Below are 17,976 nucleotides of genomic sequence, written 5' to 3' on the forward strand. Positions count from 1 at the left end.
TAAACTAATACCACAAGTAATCGTTTGTTTGGTTCGTTAGAGGTAACAACCCTGTTCGAGTAAGTTTTCCAACATTGTTCGCTCTGCTCCGAGGTCGAGCAAATTACGTCTTCTTTCACAAGAACAAAAATGCAAGTGTAGGATTAATTAACATACACCCACTGATTCCCCGAGGGAGGGAGGAGCTAACAAAGAATGGAGAGAGAGAGAGAGAGAGAGAGAGAGTAGGTTGAAGTCACTTATAAATTAGTAACTGTGTTTGAAGACTGTTTTAGAGCTGTGGCTGGAACAGACAGCCACACACACAAAAGAAAGAAGAGCTTATAAAAATGGGTGACATAACAGGTTAGGTCAAGTCAGGTAAAAAATACGAGACCCACTAATCCTTCTGACCATCACTGAAGTTTATAGAACTAATTTCCTTAATTGACTTGCTTCAACCAGACGTCCTTCTGTGACACATGTTGTTTTAAACACTTCTATACTGTTTTTCCAATCCAGGGGATGATTATTGTTCCTTATATAAACGAAAACTACACTGCTTTCAGACGCTGTTCTAATATTATACCTGTGCTGTTTTATTCTAAGTTGTAATGCCTTCCCAGTCTGTCCTACATTTTCCATTACAACTGCTACATGGAATACAGTAAACACTTCCATTAACATTCAAGGTTGGGCTGTTCTTAATTAACATACTAGTAATAGTTGAGTCATACTTAATAACAACAATAATGTTAATAATTTAAGGGACTGAACTAACGGGACAATTTCCTTACGATAAGGTAGTCAAAATATTCTTAAATATAGGGACGTGTCTAGTATGAGTACAATAAAGGGATTTTTTTAGCCCTTTTAAGACAACGATCAACAAACAATGTAGGGTAGCCAAGCATATCAAGAGATGGAAGGGATACATTTATTTCTCTTTCAGTTTTGAAGATAATACGAGGGACAAGATCATTAAGATTGTCCAAAAATTCTATTGGGTCACTGTTTCTAGGCCAAAGACAAAGAACATCATCTACATATCTATACCATGGAGGAATAAAGTCACCTGTGTTGGGTAATAATTTAGCTTTAAAAAACTCCATGTAAATACAGGCTAAAGGAGCAGAAAGACAATTACTCATGATCATGCCAAATATTTGTTTATAAATCTTTCCATTTGCCCTAAAAACATTGACAGTAACGCGTAACTCGATAAATTTGAGAAATGTGTCATGTTCAGTAGGATTAGTCGGTCTCATGTTATTGACCTGACCTGATGTTATATAGATCACCCATTGCATATAAGTTTCTCTCAGTCCCTGTAAATTCAGTTGCCTCTGAAGATGTCTTGAATAAACACGAAAGCTAAGGTGCTCCAGTGTTTTCCTTTTCCTGTGTAATTTTGTCTATATATATATATATATATATATATATATATATATATATATATATATATATATATATATATATATATATATATATATATATATATATATATATATATATATATATATATATCTTGTGGTTATCAGCATATAGATCACGCGCACCTACAGTGATTTACTTGCATATATATATATATATATATATATATATATATATATATATATATATATATATATATATATATATATATATATATATATATATATATCACAGGTCAGCGTAGATTCTTAGGAAATTTATTTATATAAAGTACAGTGTGTGTTACTGTACACTTTACACAGCTACAGTTTCAAAGCTGAAATTTTGCCCTGGAGAGGTGCATGCACCCCAGAAATGCCATGAAGGTTCCCCACCCCCAAAGATGGATGTAGTATAGATGATAATGTAGTGAATATGATAGTGCAATGGATGGAGTATACTGTAAATGATAGTGTAGTGGATAGAGTGTAGACGGTACTGTAGTGGTTATTTTCCTCCCCCCCCCTCCCCACCAGATGTCCATTCTAAGCTTTAATCCCAAAATATCCCGCTACCTTTTTCTACCACTAGAAGCCTTTTCCTGCTACGATGAAGCAAGGTCGGGCAGGTGCTCAGTCTTACCATTCAGCAGCCCACCCCTCGGCAGAGGGTTCTGTCACCATCCTTCACCAGCTATTAAGGGTTACTTCATCCTCTTGACAGATTTTGGGGGTTACTGCCTCCCTCATCCACCAGCTATTAAGGGTTACTCTCCTCTTGACAGATTTTGGGGGTTACTGCCACCATCCTTCACCAGCTATTAAGGGTTACTCCATCCTCTTGACGGGATTTCAGCAATCCAGTTAGTTGTTCCACCATCGACAAGTAATATACTCATCTATGGTCAGTGTGTACGGTCAGAGTACAAGGATCTCACTCCTCCACTCTGGAAACTGACCCTGGAGCCATTCACCTGCGAGACGAACGTTCTATCACTCACTTGCAGAATAATTTCACCAAAAAATTCGATTAACGTAGAATTTTTGTACTACCATACTGAACGTAGATTTGTTTCGTAGAGAAAACAATTACCCCGTTGATGACCTGTGTGATAACGAGATTCCTACGAGCCAGCCAAGCTCCATGTGTAGGTATAACCCCCTCCCCCTCCCTCTCTCTCTCACGTAAAGATGATTCCTCAAAGGCTGTCACCACCAATACCTGTCAACCATTTAGACAATTATTACCTGTCGCTGCTAACTCGTTTTATTCCCCAATGTCTATTTGAGAGCATTTATTTTTCATTCATATTTCTATTTATTTACTATTATATAATTTTTATACCTCAATCTGTTCATATTTAATTAAATGTCAGTTATAACTACATATTTTTTGTACCGACTCAAGATATATCCTTCGACTGTACACTATTATTATTATTATTAATATTATTATTATTATTATTATTATTAATGTACAGCACATGTTACAGGGAAATTGTGAAATGTTTATGATATGATCCGTTTCCGTGAAATATGACATTTATAATATGTTCTGGTACAGTTAAGGGAGGTTACATTAGACAGTTACATCATTCGACTAATATCTGAAAAAATCTTATTTGTCTGTACACCGAACCTAACCTGACACAACCTAATGAGTTAGTTTAGTATTTAGAAAAAAAAATACCTGCGAGTTGGATGTCACATTTCATATCATATTTCATGCTTGTAACATAATGGTAGAAGGGAAAGTGTCCAAGTAAAGCGTGTTATAACAACACCAACTGGAGTAGAAAATTGTTACAGAAGAATATTTGAGCATTCAGATCTTTTTTTGTGACCGACAATTTATGGGATCCAACAGTGACGCTGTCCGTCCGTCGATTCGTCTGCAACAAATTACGTTTCCTCTCATTAACTTTCCACAGATTGAATGTATCGATCAGCAGCTTAGTCTGCGAGTACATTGTTATATCAAGATTATATGATTTTCGTTCTATTTTAATTGTGGTGTGAAATTGTATCAAAACATAATTTTGAATTATCTCCAAGGACGCCATTTCAACTCACTGGGAGAAATGGAATTAAATTTACCTTACCATTAACTCAGTAACTTTTGCGGGTCCTGGAGGAAACTCATAATGAATAATTAGTTCACCCGCAGGAAATATGGAGGCCAGGCATTCTGAGCAGTTTGTTTACCTCTCAAGGGGGAAGAGGAGTCAATGTGTACTAAAATCTTTTCGATTCACAGGACCTAAATAATTCAAGAACCGCTGGGGGAAGTGGAGTCACGTAATCCCCGGGGAAAGTGGAGTTAAATCACAATAATGCACACACACACACACTCGATGGAATAAAGCAAAGTTCTCAGTCAATGCATTACTCCTCTGCGAACTGGAATCAACTCGTCGTTCTTGACATGTCATTGCCTTCAGGGAGAGCAACATCCTCCATGTATTACTGAACCTTGCTGGATCGCAATCATCGCTTGTTCAGTGGATTTTTGTTGGCTATCATTGATCGAACTGTATTAACTATATACTCGCTGAATCATTATAAACTTTTACGGTGATTTCATTGAATATCTATCCATCTATCTATCGACCGCCGAGGGACGGGGCTAAAATCAACTAGTCCCCAAAGTTTAATGAGTTGTACTGTCTTGCTTACACAACCTTCCACCCCCTCCTCTATTCTAGGCCCCGGGGAAAGTGGCGTCAGTGCAGAGCAAATGTCTTATACTCTTGTTTGAACTGGATAAATTAGCAAACGACGGGGGAAATGGAATCGGGTAATCCTTGGGGTTTAATAGCATTCCAGTAACATGCAGAAGGGACGTAGGCGGGTGATACCAGTTACTGATAGTCGGGGGAAATGGAGTTGATATAGATAAATAACAGCCGGGGGGAATGAAGTTTATATATATATATATGCAAGTGACCGTCGGGGGAAATGAAATTAATACATACAAGTGACCGTCGGGGGAAATGAAATTAATACATACAAGTGACCGTCGAGGGAAATGGAGTTGCCATAAATAAATAACAGCCGGGGGAAATGGAGTAAATGCATTAATGTATATGAATGACCTGAGGGGGGGGGAGGAGAGGGGGGGGTGTAGCCAGTGCCTGTTAGTGACCGCGCCGAGGGAGGGAACTGGAATTAACAAGTCACCGATAGGAGGGAAGGTCATGCCGCTGCTCCCCTGTTCATAATGATGGAGACTATTTAACACAATTAGTGGACCTCCGCCTCCTTCACGCTATAATGATGCCTGTATGATTATTATCCATCGTCTGCTCCGAGTATGATAGGGTGTGATAATAAAGCTTCGTACTAGTATGCTAAGGGTATAATATCAATCGTTAATATGATAGGGTATGATATTATTCAAGCTTCGTGTTAAAATGCTCCCCGGGTTTAAATGTTTGTTACTGGTATGTTAAGTTGTTACCAATAAGTTATTAAGCTCTAAGATGGTAATACGGTTCAGTTTTAAAGTCAACCAATACCTGAAATATCGCCGGGGGGTGGGAGGGGAGGATATCGCTAATCATTAGTGCGTTAACCCTTCACTACGGGGACGTCACTTTTATTGATTTATTTAGTTAATAATAATGACATGAATGAGAAGGTAATACTAAAAATATATTGAAGATAATAATAGTAATAATAATAATAATAATAATAATAATAATAATAATAATAATAATAATAATGTTATACTCACACCGGTTAATGACAATAAAATATCGCTGTCACAATAACATACAGACAGTCACGTACATTCAGCCATGGCAAATTTATTGGCATCAAGTTTAACTAATTACTGAATAATTCCCATGAAAGGCCACGTCCGACAGAATTAGTGACCAATGTAATTTTTCATCCATATTGGCATAGAGAAATATTAAAACGTCACCGAACAACACAACATCAAAGACTATGAGAACGAACATTACAAAAAATAATTCAATTATTGCTGTAAGTTAATTATGATATCACGGCGAAGAATAGAAATGTCGTAAGTATGTAATGGTGCGGCTAGAGCTGAAGTTGAACAGGCACAAAGCCAGTCATTGATGTATACAAGTACCATTTACGAAGGGTTTTACACACACACACACATGCTACGTGCTACGACGACTCAGGTCACTTGGGACACCCACGCCAGAGCTGAGGACTATCTACAACGCCTTTATTCTCCCTAAACTAACGTATGCGTCACCAGCCACCCAACAACGTCAGCTAGAGAAGGTACAGAAAAGGGCCTGCAGAATCGTGCTCGGCGCAGACTACTCCGGCTACACCAACGCTCTCTCCACCCTGGAAATGCCATCCCTCAGTGACCTCCACCACCAGGCACTAACAAGGTTTGGCAATGGACTACTGCACCACCCCCGTCATCGCCACCTCCTGCCACCGGCAGCCCCCCACCCACCTAGCGCAGTCCCCCACTACAACAAAATTCAGCCCATAAGAGCCCGCACCGATAGATATAAAAATAGCACCATCCCATCTATTGTTAAAATAATAAACAACTCCTGATTTATGTACTGTACAGCCCTGTAAATGTATTCAACGCATATCATTATGTCTAAATCAAATGTAAGTTTGTATATTTTCAGCCACCGGCTGCAACTCTATTAATAAACCGTTTATTATTATTATTATTATTATTATTATTTATTTATTATTTGACACACACACTTGGCGTCACTGACCTCTACACTAAAAGAACTACAACCTCCCAAATTATTAACCTCCTAATCCCCTGGAGGAGAAAAATACTAATGTTTATAACAATAATAACTATCAATAATAATAATAATAATAATAATAATAATAATAATAATAATAATAATAATAATAATGATAATAATAATAATAATAATAATAATAATAATAATAATAATAATAATATTAATAATAATAATAATAATAATCATAATAATGATAATAGCATTACCTCACTGTGAAATATTAACATTATTTTCATTATTATTCTTACCATTATTATTATTATTAATATTATTATTATTATTATCATTATTGTTATTATTTATGATGATCTTTCATATTCATTTTGCGATTGAGTTTAATAAACTTCCCAATTATCTTTTAAGAGATAATTTTTACATCATTATCTTTTACCCGTCAATATCATTTACCTCATTAATCCTTCTGCCTCATTACTACAACCTTTAAATATATGTTTACCTCATTAACTAAGATATTACGTCATTACCAGTGCTTCATCATGCATATTATGTCTGCTCTTGATAACATCGCTTTAAATCTTTACAAATAATAAGAAAAACAACAATAAATAGCATAAATCTTTGCGGGCTCTGTGACTCAATCCATCAGTGAGTGAGTGAGTGAGTGCGTTAATGGAGCTGACTAACACACCACGAAACTTCGCCGTGGAGAAACTTGAATGTAATTGAAAGGGCGACATCGCACTGGCTTGTATCAACATGACTTGTGGACCAATCTTGCCAAGTCCTCTTCAGCATTATGGAACATCTACCTCAAGTTGTTGGCTGTTAACTAGGGTCCTCTGCCACTCTTACGAGATTATAACACAGCTGAAGGAAGATCTTACGAGATATAACACAGCTGAAGGAAGATCTTACGAGATATAACACAGCTGAAGGAAGATCTTACGAGATATAATACAGCTGAAGGAAGATCTTACGAGATATAACACAGCTGAAGGAAGATCTTACGAGAAATAACACAGCTGAAGGAGGATCTTACGAGATATAACACAGTTGAAGGAAGATCTTACGAGATATAACACAGCTGAAGGAAGATCTTACGAGATATAACACAGCTGAAGGAAGATCTTACGAGATATAACACAGCTGAAGGAGGATCTTACGAGATATAACACAGCTGAAGGAAGATCTTACGAGATATAACACAGCTGAAGGAAGATCTTACGAGATATAACACAGCTGAAGGAGGATCTTGCGATATAACACAGCTGAAGGAGGATCTTACGAGATATAACACAGCTGAAGGAGGATCTTACGAGATATAACACAGCTGAAGGAAGATCTTACGAGATATAACACAGCTGAAGGAAGATCTTACGAGATCTAACACAACTAAAGGTGGATCTTACGAGAAGGCTAATTTACGTTTGGGAGACCACAATAATGTATTCTAAGAATATTATTGTTTGTAATAAGTTCCAGAAATTAAGAGGTTAATCACAATGTAGTGGAGAGACAATTTTAACCTAGACAGACAGACAGACAGACAGACACTACTAACGTCTACATTTCAGCACACATCTCTTTATTAATAGAATGACTTAGCATAAAGTCATCAAGATTCTCGATGACACATCCACCAGCTACGACCAAAGCACATCAAGTAACACACAATTAATTCACGGCTAAACACCTGGAGCTCATGGCCAGGGAAGACACAGTATAGTATGCCTTCGAGTGTGTGAGGACGACTGCTGTTGTTTTCAACTCACATAATAATTACGCGGTGTACATAATTTGCACGGCGGCTGGGTTTTCCCTGTGCATGTTTCCCTTCAATTAGGATATACAGGACAGTGTGTGTTGATCATGTGTTTATTTGGCTATAATTTACGTAACCTTTGTCCTCCATAACTCATAAGATGTAACAAGATTGTAATTCTCCTCTATTTTTCGTCTCCCCACAGATGCGTCGATCGTCCTACTCTTTGCTGGATCAGAATCCACCCCCGCCGTCTGTAGACTGCGAGGCTCAGGCTGGTGACGCCCTGCTCACGCCCGAGGAGGAGACAAACATGCCATCCTGGACAAACCTAAGAGCCAAGATCCTGTCCTTTACTCGAGGCCGCAGTAAGAGCCCGACACTCAAGAGTCCTGGAAGCAGGAGTCCTACGTGTCGCAGCCCTACAGCAAGGAGTCCCGCCCTACGCAGCCCTGCAAACAAAAGTCCAGCTTCTCGGAGTCCTACAACCTGCAGGAGTCCTGGCAGTAAAAGTCCTACAGCTCGCTCACCATGTAGTCGCTCCCCAACTATTCAGTCTCCCAATCGCTCCCCAACAAACAAGTCACCACCTCTGAGATCTCCCACGCAACGCTGGGCGCCACCTCCGTCTCTCAATAAAAGAGGTTCCTTCTCACGAGGATCTTCACGGGAGTCCCGAGGCTCCCTTGTGTCTCCCACGGGAGTGGTGGAGTTCATAGAAGGACAACCAATACGTCGCAATTCCGGATCTAAAGTCAAACGCTGTCTGAAAAAGGCTTTCAGTCTTAATCTCGGAGAAGGAGTGGAGGACGGCGGGGAACTCGAGAGCCCTGTCGGGGGCGTCGTCGGTGTTCCAGGGGGACGTAAGGTGAAGCTCAAGATCCGATCATCGCCGGTAGAGCAGGTGATGGAGATGACTCAGTGGGAAGAGGATGAAGAGAACGCTGTTGCTGCCGCTAGACGCACCCGCAAATGGTCTTACCACGGCACCGCTACTCCCTCATCACCAGTGGAAGCTCCCAAACGTCACTCTTTCAGCACGGTGTCAGATCGCGCGGGCATCGTGGTAACTAACAATGATTTGGTATCACTACTCGGAACAACACACCGCCTCACGCCCCCAGGAAGGCCACTGCCTGAAGATGTTCCTCCAGAACCTCCTAGTCTCCCCAACCCACGCGCCAGAGGTCGCTCTCAGAGCATCGCTGTGTGTTGGGATAATCAACAGAATCCAACGAGCGGCGCAAAGCCTGACGGCGACGGACCTAAAGTCCCCATTACAATCCGCAGAACTGACTGTGATTACGTTGCGTTGCCTCTACTATCTCAGAACTGCTCGGCACTGGAGACTCCCGAAGAGGAAGACGAAGTGGAAGAGAACGAAAAGGACGGGGAAGATAAAGAAGGTAAGCTGCCGTGGGATTCGTCTGGGTCAACCATCGACGCGGGACTGCTGGGCTCCGTGATCGAGCAGTACCTTAAGACGCCCAAAGATGACGACGTCGGAGAAGTGGCGTCCTCTCTAACTGGTTTACAGGTCAAGTGACGTCCAACTCGCCATCACCAGTACCAGGTCTCTACGGTGCCATATCGTGCCTCCGGGTCAGACCAGCAGCTCCTCACCGCTTCACTCTCACGTCAGTCGTCATTGTCGGACCAGTCGCAGGCCTCTTCCTTATCCCGGCGTTCCTCGATGGCAGATTTGTGCCCGCCGATCACCTCCTTGTCGCGCCGTTCATCGGGATCATCAGATGTGTATCAACACAGCCCTTCTCCATCACGCCGTTCCTCAGGACTAGACCAATATCCCTACTGTATTTCGTCATCACGCCGTTCCTCTGGCTCGGACAACTATCTCCAGGTCACCTCCTTATCACGCCGTTCCTCTATATCGGACCACTCTTCACAGAGCCCCTCTCCATCACGGCGTTCATCGGGATTAGAATATCCCTATTTCGGATTTTCATCACGTCGTTCCTCTGGAGCATCAGATCAGTTCCCGCAAGCCACATCTCCATCACGCCGTTCCTCTGGGTCTGATCACTACCCACAGGCCATCTCTCCATCATGCCGTTCCTTCGGGTCACGACGTTCCTCTGGGTCTGATCAATATCCTCAGTTCACATCTCCATCACGCCGTTCCTCGGGCTCAGACCAGTCCTCGGTGGCATTTTCTGCATCATCTCGGTCTTCCGGGTCAGACCCTCAGGCTCCTTCTCCATCACGCCGCTCCTCCTGCTTAGATCATTACCCCCTGGTTACATCTCCCACATGCCGTTCCTCTTGGTCGGAGAAACATAACGTGACCTCCCCATCACGGCGCCCTTCGGTGTTAGAACAGCATCCCCAGGTTACATCTCCATCACGCCGTTCCTCCTGGTCTGAAAAACACCCACACATCAACTCTCCATCACGCCGTTCTTCCTGGTCGGAGAAACAAAACGTGACATCCCCATCACGCCGCCCCTCGGTGTTAGAACAGCATCCCAAGGTCACATCCCCATCACGCCGTTCCTCTTGGTCTGAAAAACAGCCACACGTTACTTCCCCATCAGGCTGTCCCTCTGGGTTAGAACAGCACCCAGAGGCTACCTCCTCACCACGCCCCTCCTCCTGGTGTGAGCGAAACCCCCGCATCACATCACCATCACGCCGTGGGTCCTGTTCCGATATCACCAACAAACGGAAGGACACCACCTCCAGTCGTCCAGGGTCCCGGGGGTCCAACACCAGGGTCAATCCTAAACCTGCCAGAGACCAACAAGCTCAGGGGTACGAGAGGCCAAGGGAGACGCTGACACCCTTCGACCGTCTGTGGCGCCCCCTGTACGCCATAGATGTCTTCTCCTTCATCCCGACTCTGATCAACTGTTTCGTTTTTGACGATTCCGGCTGAGTGGTCAACCTCAAGACCTGTTATACTCAAGGTCCTAAACAACGTTAGTGAGGTGTTATACATGTATATACCAATAACCCTTCAATGTGGACAAGTAGATGTATGATGAGTAACTGTATTATATGCCTAAACTACGCGCTAATATGTGGTCATACTGAAGCGTATGGGTATTAATATAATGGCCTTGTGTACTTTCATATAATCACGCAAGCATATTTTTTATTGTTGTAACTGTTGGTATACACATGATGTTAACATTAATACAAGTGCAGTCATTCACACCGTCAACACACACGACCTATATCCTGTAAATAAACATGATTTACTCAGCTTTGATTCACCTAAAACAAACAATTCTCGTAGAAACACAAATAATGCCAACTAACATTGCTAAGAGACAATAATTATGATCACGCCTTCATAACACGTAACTAGTACTTCAAAACTTATAAAATACAAATGTCTCGCAATTTACAGTAGTGATGATTTTGTCGCGAGAACATTTGAGAATCCAGGAAATGTGATGTAGCTTAAATGAGTCAGCTTGATGCATTCTCATATCTCCCAGTTACGAGTAAATTCATGGTAAGAATCTTTGAGTATCTATCTGTGTGTTCCAACCTAAATGAGACAATATAATGCGATATAACCTCCACAATTAAAGGGGGAAAATATACCGTATTACCTCTTCATTAACACGACGGGCCATGACTTACCTTGACCTGACCTTCTGCGTATCGTGGCATGATATTACGGCCTGACATCACATCATGACATGAGTTTGGTACATCATGAATACAACAACAAAATCTGAAAACATGATATCACTAAGCATGACGATATAACATTATTACGAGATAAGATTAAATCACCTCACGACGAGAGACCATGAAATGTCACTACCATTTCCATCGTTACCACCTTGCTATCATCCTCTATCCCCACCACCACAGTCATTCACCATCTTCCATCATCACCAACACTTCAGTCAATCACCACCATTCACCACCAACACCCCAGCCAATCACCATATTCCATCACTAATACCCCAGCCAATCACCATCACCCACCACCACCATCCCAGCCAATCACCACCTTCAACCACTCCAGCATATCGCCATCACCCACCACAATCCCAGCCAATCACCATCACCACCATCCCAGCCAATCACCATCACCCACCACCATCCCAGCCAATCACCATCACCACCATCCCAACCAATCACCATCACACACCAGCCCTCAGAGAGATTTCGGCAGACACGACAACCAATCAATCAATATCAAATTTGCGTCCTCATTCGCCATAGATAAGAAGAGGCTTCAACCACGGACCACGGACGCCTTTAATAACGGACCATATAAGCATTCAACCACGGACCATGGAAGCCTTTAATAACAGACCAAATAAACATTAAACCACGGACCAGAAGGGTTACAAATTACAATCACGGTCCATGGAAGCCTTCAATAACGGACCAAATAAGCATTCAACCACGGACCAGAAGGGCTAGAACCACGGACCATGGAAGCCAACATATATAAATCAGAGGAACCGAGCTAATTGAGAGAGAGAGAGAGAGAGAGAGAGAGAGAGAGAGAGAGAGAGAGAGAGAGAGAGAGTCCTGATGTCGTGTTGAGTCCTCTCCAATTTCCAGGATCGATCGCAGGGACTTTGAGGTGCACACTCGACTGACGGCTGACCACATCTCCACGCTGTCTATTTGCCATTCGACGCCCGTAAAATATTAATTTACTTTGGCTAGGAGAAAAAGTCACGAAAGTCAACTAGATCAGTCAATCAGTCAGTTATATAAAGCTACGGTAAGCCAGGGAAAATTTGTACACTGCTAGGCAAAGTTACTATAAAGTGCGTGAAGCTACTCAGAGCTAAAAAAAAAAATTCAATAGGTATAAGAAGTTACAAAAAGTTTTCCAAAGCCACATGAAGCTATAAAATGACAAAGCTATATAAAGTCACATGAAGTTATACAAAGCCACATAAAGCTATATGAAGCCACATGAAGCTACATAAAGCTACACAAAGTTATACAAAGCCAAACAGAGCTATATAAAGTCACATGAAGCTATACAAATCCGCATAAAGCTATGTAAAGCCACATAAAGCTATATAAAGCCGCATAAAGCTATATATATATAGCCACATACAGCTATATAAAACTAAACAAAGCCACATAAAGCTATAAAAAGCCGCATAAAGCTATATAAAGCCGCATAGTTATAAAAAGCCTATACATAGCTAAGCCACAACTATCCATCACACAGGAATGTTCAAGCAGGCAGCAATTATCCACCACCAAAACATAACACAAAAACACAAGTGGTCATTTATTACTACAGACATTACCTTTCCCACAGCATTGGTTAAATAATGGCTCTTGTTTACCCAGGCACGCCAATATGAACAGATTAATGGTGCTGTTCCTTTATGTAGTAGTGCTTCAGAGGGTTGTTGTTTTTTAAAAGGGCGTTGTGTCTGTCATCTGTTAGTCTAGAATCACAGCCTCCTCTGACCTATGTCTTGTACGACACACAAATCTACAAGAGAAAAATAATTCTATTTATGCTCAGAAAGGCTTGTTCCTCAGTTCATCACCCTTCTCTATATCAGGAAAACATTCAGGAACGGTGGGAACGGGACACCTAAACTATAGAGGGGGTAGGACTATATGAACGGAGGACCAACCACCTCATGAACACAACACACACAGGACTCAAGTGTTTTTTTACTCGTAGTGTTGACAACTGTTGACACAAAAACATGTAACATACAGATCTGAAATGTGTTATTGATGTTATCTGTGAGTGAGTGTTTAGTTTCAGTGTTTTTCAAGCAATTAGGATATTTGCTTCTGATTTGTTTACATTCTGGCTGCGAGATCTTGTGTGGTGATGTCGTCTCTTTTAAATGTCATCTCTGTGTGGTGATGTCATGTTACTTATCATCTCAATATCTATATGATGATGTCAACTTTCTGAACATTATTTGTCTGTGGCGATGTAAAACTTATTCAACGTCATTATCTCTGTGGTGATGTCTCCTGATGTCAACTCCTCTTGGCGGAGTGAAAGACATTTAGGCGATGTCACTCCTTTATAATGACATCACCACTATTGCTAATTTAATACACTTTTTAATGTCATTCTCGTACAGTGACATCTCTCACTAATAATAATATCTTCTCACGATCTGGTAGTGACGTCAGCAGGCTACACTGATATCAATTCACTGTACTCATATCATCATCTTGACACTCTAGTATACTGTAGTGTCACTCCTGTATACCAAACCTTTAGAACCTTGGATAAATGTATTGTACATCCCGTAGAAAAATACAAAACCATTAAATGTTGTCGAAAGGTGGAAAGTAAATTTTAATATACGTAAAAAAAAAAATATATATCAGACTGGTGAAACAAATATTTTAGATGTTTCACTCGGCTAAATATATGTGTGATGAACGTGTGATTTGATTTGATATTTTGAATTTTCTTTACCGTGTGTTTTGTAAAAGATATCGCATATCTCCCTCTACCTGGTATAAAACTGATAATAAAATATAAAGCGAAGTAATATTTTGTTTTTTTCTCCCACCTTAAAGATAATAATTATGATAAAGATGATAATGAGGATGATAACGATGATAATGAGGATACTAACGATGATAATGAGGATAGTAACGATGATAATGAGGATGATAACGATGATAATGAGGATAATAACGATGATAATGAGGATAATAACGATGATAATGAGGATAATAACGATGATAATGAGGATAACGATGATAATGAGGATAATAACGATAACAATGAGAATGAAGCCGCTAATGACGACGATTTCGACAACGACAAAAACACCGAGCCCAACAGCGACAACAACAACGCCAAGCTGGAGATAATAACAAGCTTATATAAATTCAGAGACAACAAGTAAGGGTGCAAGCCACACACAAACTCAGCTACAAGTTTAGACACAAGTACAGGTATCCACACAAGGCACCGAGATCATAGTGCCCCAACCTGTTGTTAAACGTCTATATTTGAAGACGTATGACCTTAAATACACACAAATGACCTTAAAATTTCGTTAGAGGGTCACCAACTTATTCCTATGTCCTAAATAACTACTCAATAAACAGGAAACAATTTGTCACTACTGTACGTTTAGGCGTTTTGGTGATGTGACTGTCTGAATTTTATGGAAAAAAAGATAGTAGCTGTACTAGGATTTAATAATAAAAATAGTATTAGTAGTAGTAGTAGTATTAGTAGTATTAGTAGTAGTAGTAGTCTTAATAAACAAGAATTTACAGATGCCAATGCTCTAAGGTACGGTCGGCCAGTAGAAGGTTTGCCCTCCCAATGCGTGTGTGGCTCTTCCTATGACGTCGATCACGCCATGGTGTGCAAGAAGGGGGGCTTCGTATGCATGAGGCATGACGAAGTAAGGGATCTCACAGCAAATATGTTGAAGGAAATCTGCCGATGTTAGGTAGAACCGACCCTCCTTCCATTGACGGTGAGAATTTCCAACATAGGACTTCAAACACATCCAACGAAGCACGTGTTGACGTCAGTGCTCGAGGATTCTGGACGCGGGGACAGCGAGCCTTCTTCGACATCAGGATTTTTTATCCCATGGCTGCATGTCACCGTAACTTAGCTCTCGATGCTGCACACAGGAGGACCGAGAACGACAAGATAAGGGAATACGGGGAGAGAATGTAGAACGTTGATCAAGGCAGCTTCACTCCTCTAGTGTTCACAACCTCTGGTGGATGGGACCAAGTGCAAGATGCTTCTACGCCAGACTCGCGGAGGTGATCTCTGAACAGAAGCAGCAGCCCAGAAGTTATGTTACAGCCTGGATGAGATGTCGACTGTCCTTCTATCTCCTTAGGTCGGCTTTGCTGCCTCAGGAACGAGAGCATCGGCCCCAAAGCCGACAACAGTTGCAGATATCGACGAGGCAACAGTCACTGAATGCCGCATAGATCTGCGGCTCGACTAACTCAACACAGATAGGATAGCTACTTATGTATTAGGTTATATTTAATTTTAAGGTAATTAAATGGCGGCGAAGGTGTGGCTATTAGGGGAGGATGGAGGCCACGTTAAAAAAAAAAGTAGTAGTAATAGTAGGAGGAGGAGGAGTAGAAGAGCCATCCTCCCTCACCTCCTTCCCCATCAGTCAACAATAATCATCCAATTTTCAGAATGACTTTCTGTCGAACCCTTGATTAATTTTCCCTTTAATATCACTGACGACCAATAAGATTACTCTCTCTCTCTCTCTCTCTCTCTCTCTACTCAAGACTGTGATACTCTTAGTGTGTGAATAAAGACATCACAAACTAGTTAATCAGTAAACATACATAACAATAATCATCGTACATAGATATATTAGTCTGTTCACAAGGACATAAGATATATTCACGCCGTTCATAAGACAACTAAATGCTCAAGTCTGGTAAAAGAATACTGAGTCTGTACATAAAAGACTAGGAAATATTTGTATGTATGTACAGTATATAAAGGCAAAGTATAATAGTACTGTACTGTACTGTACTGTACTGTACTGTACTTTATAGGTGGGGGAAACGCCAATTAGTCGACTGATGTAGGATGATAATGATGCCAATGCAGAAAATGATGACGATAAAGATAACGAGGAAGAGGAAGATGAAAATAATGATGATGATGATGATACGTGAGTCATGATGGGAGTGGGCCGTGGAATACTGTCATAGTGTAGGGGAATACAGTCACTACCTCTGCTCAATCGACGTACTGTACAGTCAGGAACAATCGTCGTGCGACACTCCCGCATATTCTGATAACGATCGTGGACTCTTCAATATGCTGAGAGGTGCTTACATTGTTCTAGTTACCCCTAAAATTAGTTGACGAGTATGGTGGAGGAGAGGACCCACCTCACACAGGCACTACAGTATGCGGGGAGGGTATCGCATGACAACTGGTCGCTACTTAACATTATTAAACTGGAAGGCTGTGATTCAGTCTCCATTGATTCATTCATCCTAGAATCATTTATTCGAATCACTTGAAGACTAAACGCCCCAGCTTATTTCACGAGATAATTAAACACCCTAACCTAACCTAACCTAACCTAACCTCTGGCAACATACCTGCTGTAAGTAGTGTCAACCCCACTAATGTGATAACCACTATATCGCCATGTTATCAGGGAACATTAACCCTACCAATAATCAGAGATAAAAGTGCACCACCACCACCTGCCTGCTCGCTTAAGTAGGTCAACAATATGAAAGATTAAATCATTAGATACAGGGTGAGCCAAAGGTAAGTGTGCACCTACCGTAGACGATAGTTACATTATAGTCTTTAGTGACACAATCAACTCTGAACGTTATTGTGAACTGATTCTTTACCCCTTCAATGGACATTTAAGTGAGGGACGAAATTGCCAGCGGCTCCTTCCAACAGGACAGTGCTACTGCTCGCACAGCTCGTGTCTCCATTAAGCTACTGCGCGATGTGTTCGTGACAATAATTTCAAAGGACATTTGGCCACCACGGTCGCCCCTAATTACTGTCTGTGGGGAGCAGTGAAAGGTACAGTTTACAAAGGAAATCCTCACACCTCTCTGAACTAAAGGAAGCCATAGTAAGTTTCATCAGGAACATCTCTCGCGTGTCTTTGTAAAGAAGATAAGACATGTAGATGCGTGTAACTTAAGTATGGGAAATGTATTTGTATCAATGTACAGACCTTGGTTACCATATAGGGACGGCTTACTCTAATAAACTGTATGTTATAGTGAATTAATATATCCGCTATACAGTATATCTAACGGTAGCCTAATATAGCCTACCAAATGTCGAGTCAACATTGTTCGTCTATTAAAGATTTTAGTGAAAAGTTGATATAATTTGATACTGTTTGTGTGTGTGTGTGTGTGTGTGTGTGTGTTATTTAGAGCATAGTTACAGAGGTAGAGTGGGGCTTCCTGCTTCACGATGTACCACACACACACACACACACACACACACACACACACACACACACACAGTGTATAATTTCAACTGAGAAATGACAGCAAATTATACATGTAATCTCATTTTCAAACAAGTCAAGAGACATTTAAGGATTGTTAGAATTAATAAATGTTCACTATAACATGTCTCACT

The 17,976-nt window shown here is 41.1% G+C and overlaps 2 protein-coding genes across 2 annotated transcripts in view; both read left to right on the forward strand.

Annotated features, from left to right (window-relative positions):
• Nucleotides 1-14,374, forward strand: part of LOC121872597 (cyclin-dependent kinase 12-like) — a 112,880-nt gene extending 98,506 nt beyond the window's left edge. Inside the window, exon 3 of the mRNA XM_042375447.1 lies at nucleotides 8,089-14,374. Coding sequence (XP_042231381.1) covers nucleotides 8,089-9,429 — 1,341 coding nt within the window. The 3' untranslated portion in view covers nucleotides 9,430-14,374. The remainder of the gene's footprint in view (nucleotides 1-8,088) is intronic.
• On the forward strand, nucleotides 9,577-10,779 carry LOC121872775 (serine/arginine repetitive matrix protein 1-like). Its single transcript, XM_042375831.1, has one exon. The coding sequence runs from the start codon at nucleotides 9,577-9,579 to the stop codon at nucleotides 10,777-10,779; it is 1,203 nt and encodes a 400-aa protein (XP_042231765.1).
• Nucleotides 14,375-17,976: the final 3,602 nt, after the last annotated feature.

Source organism: Homarus americanus, unplaced genomic scaffold (genome assembly GCF_018991925.1).
Source record: "Homarus americanus isolate GMGI-L3 unplaced genomic scaffold, GMGI_Hamer_2.0 scaffold39155, whole genome shotgun sequence".
NCBI lineage: Eukaryota > Metazoa > Arthropoda > Malacostraca > Decapoda > Nephropidae > Homarus > Homarus americanus.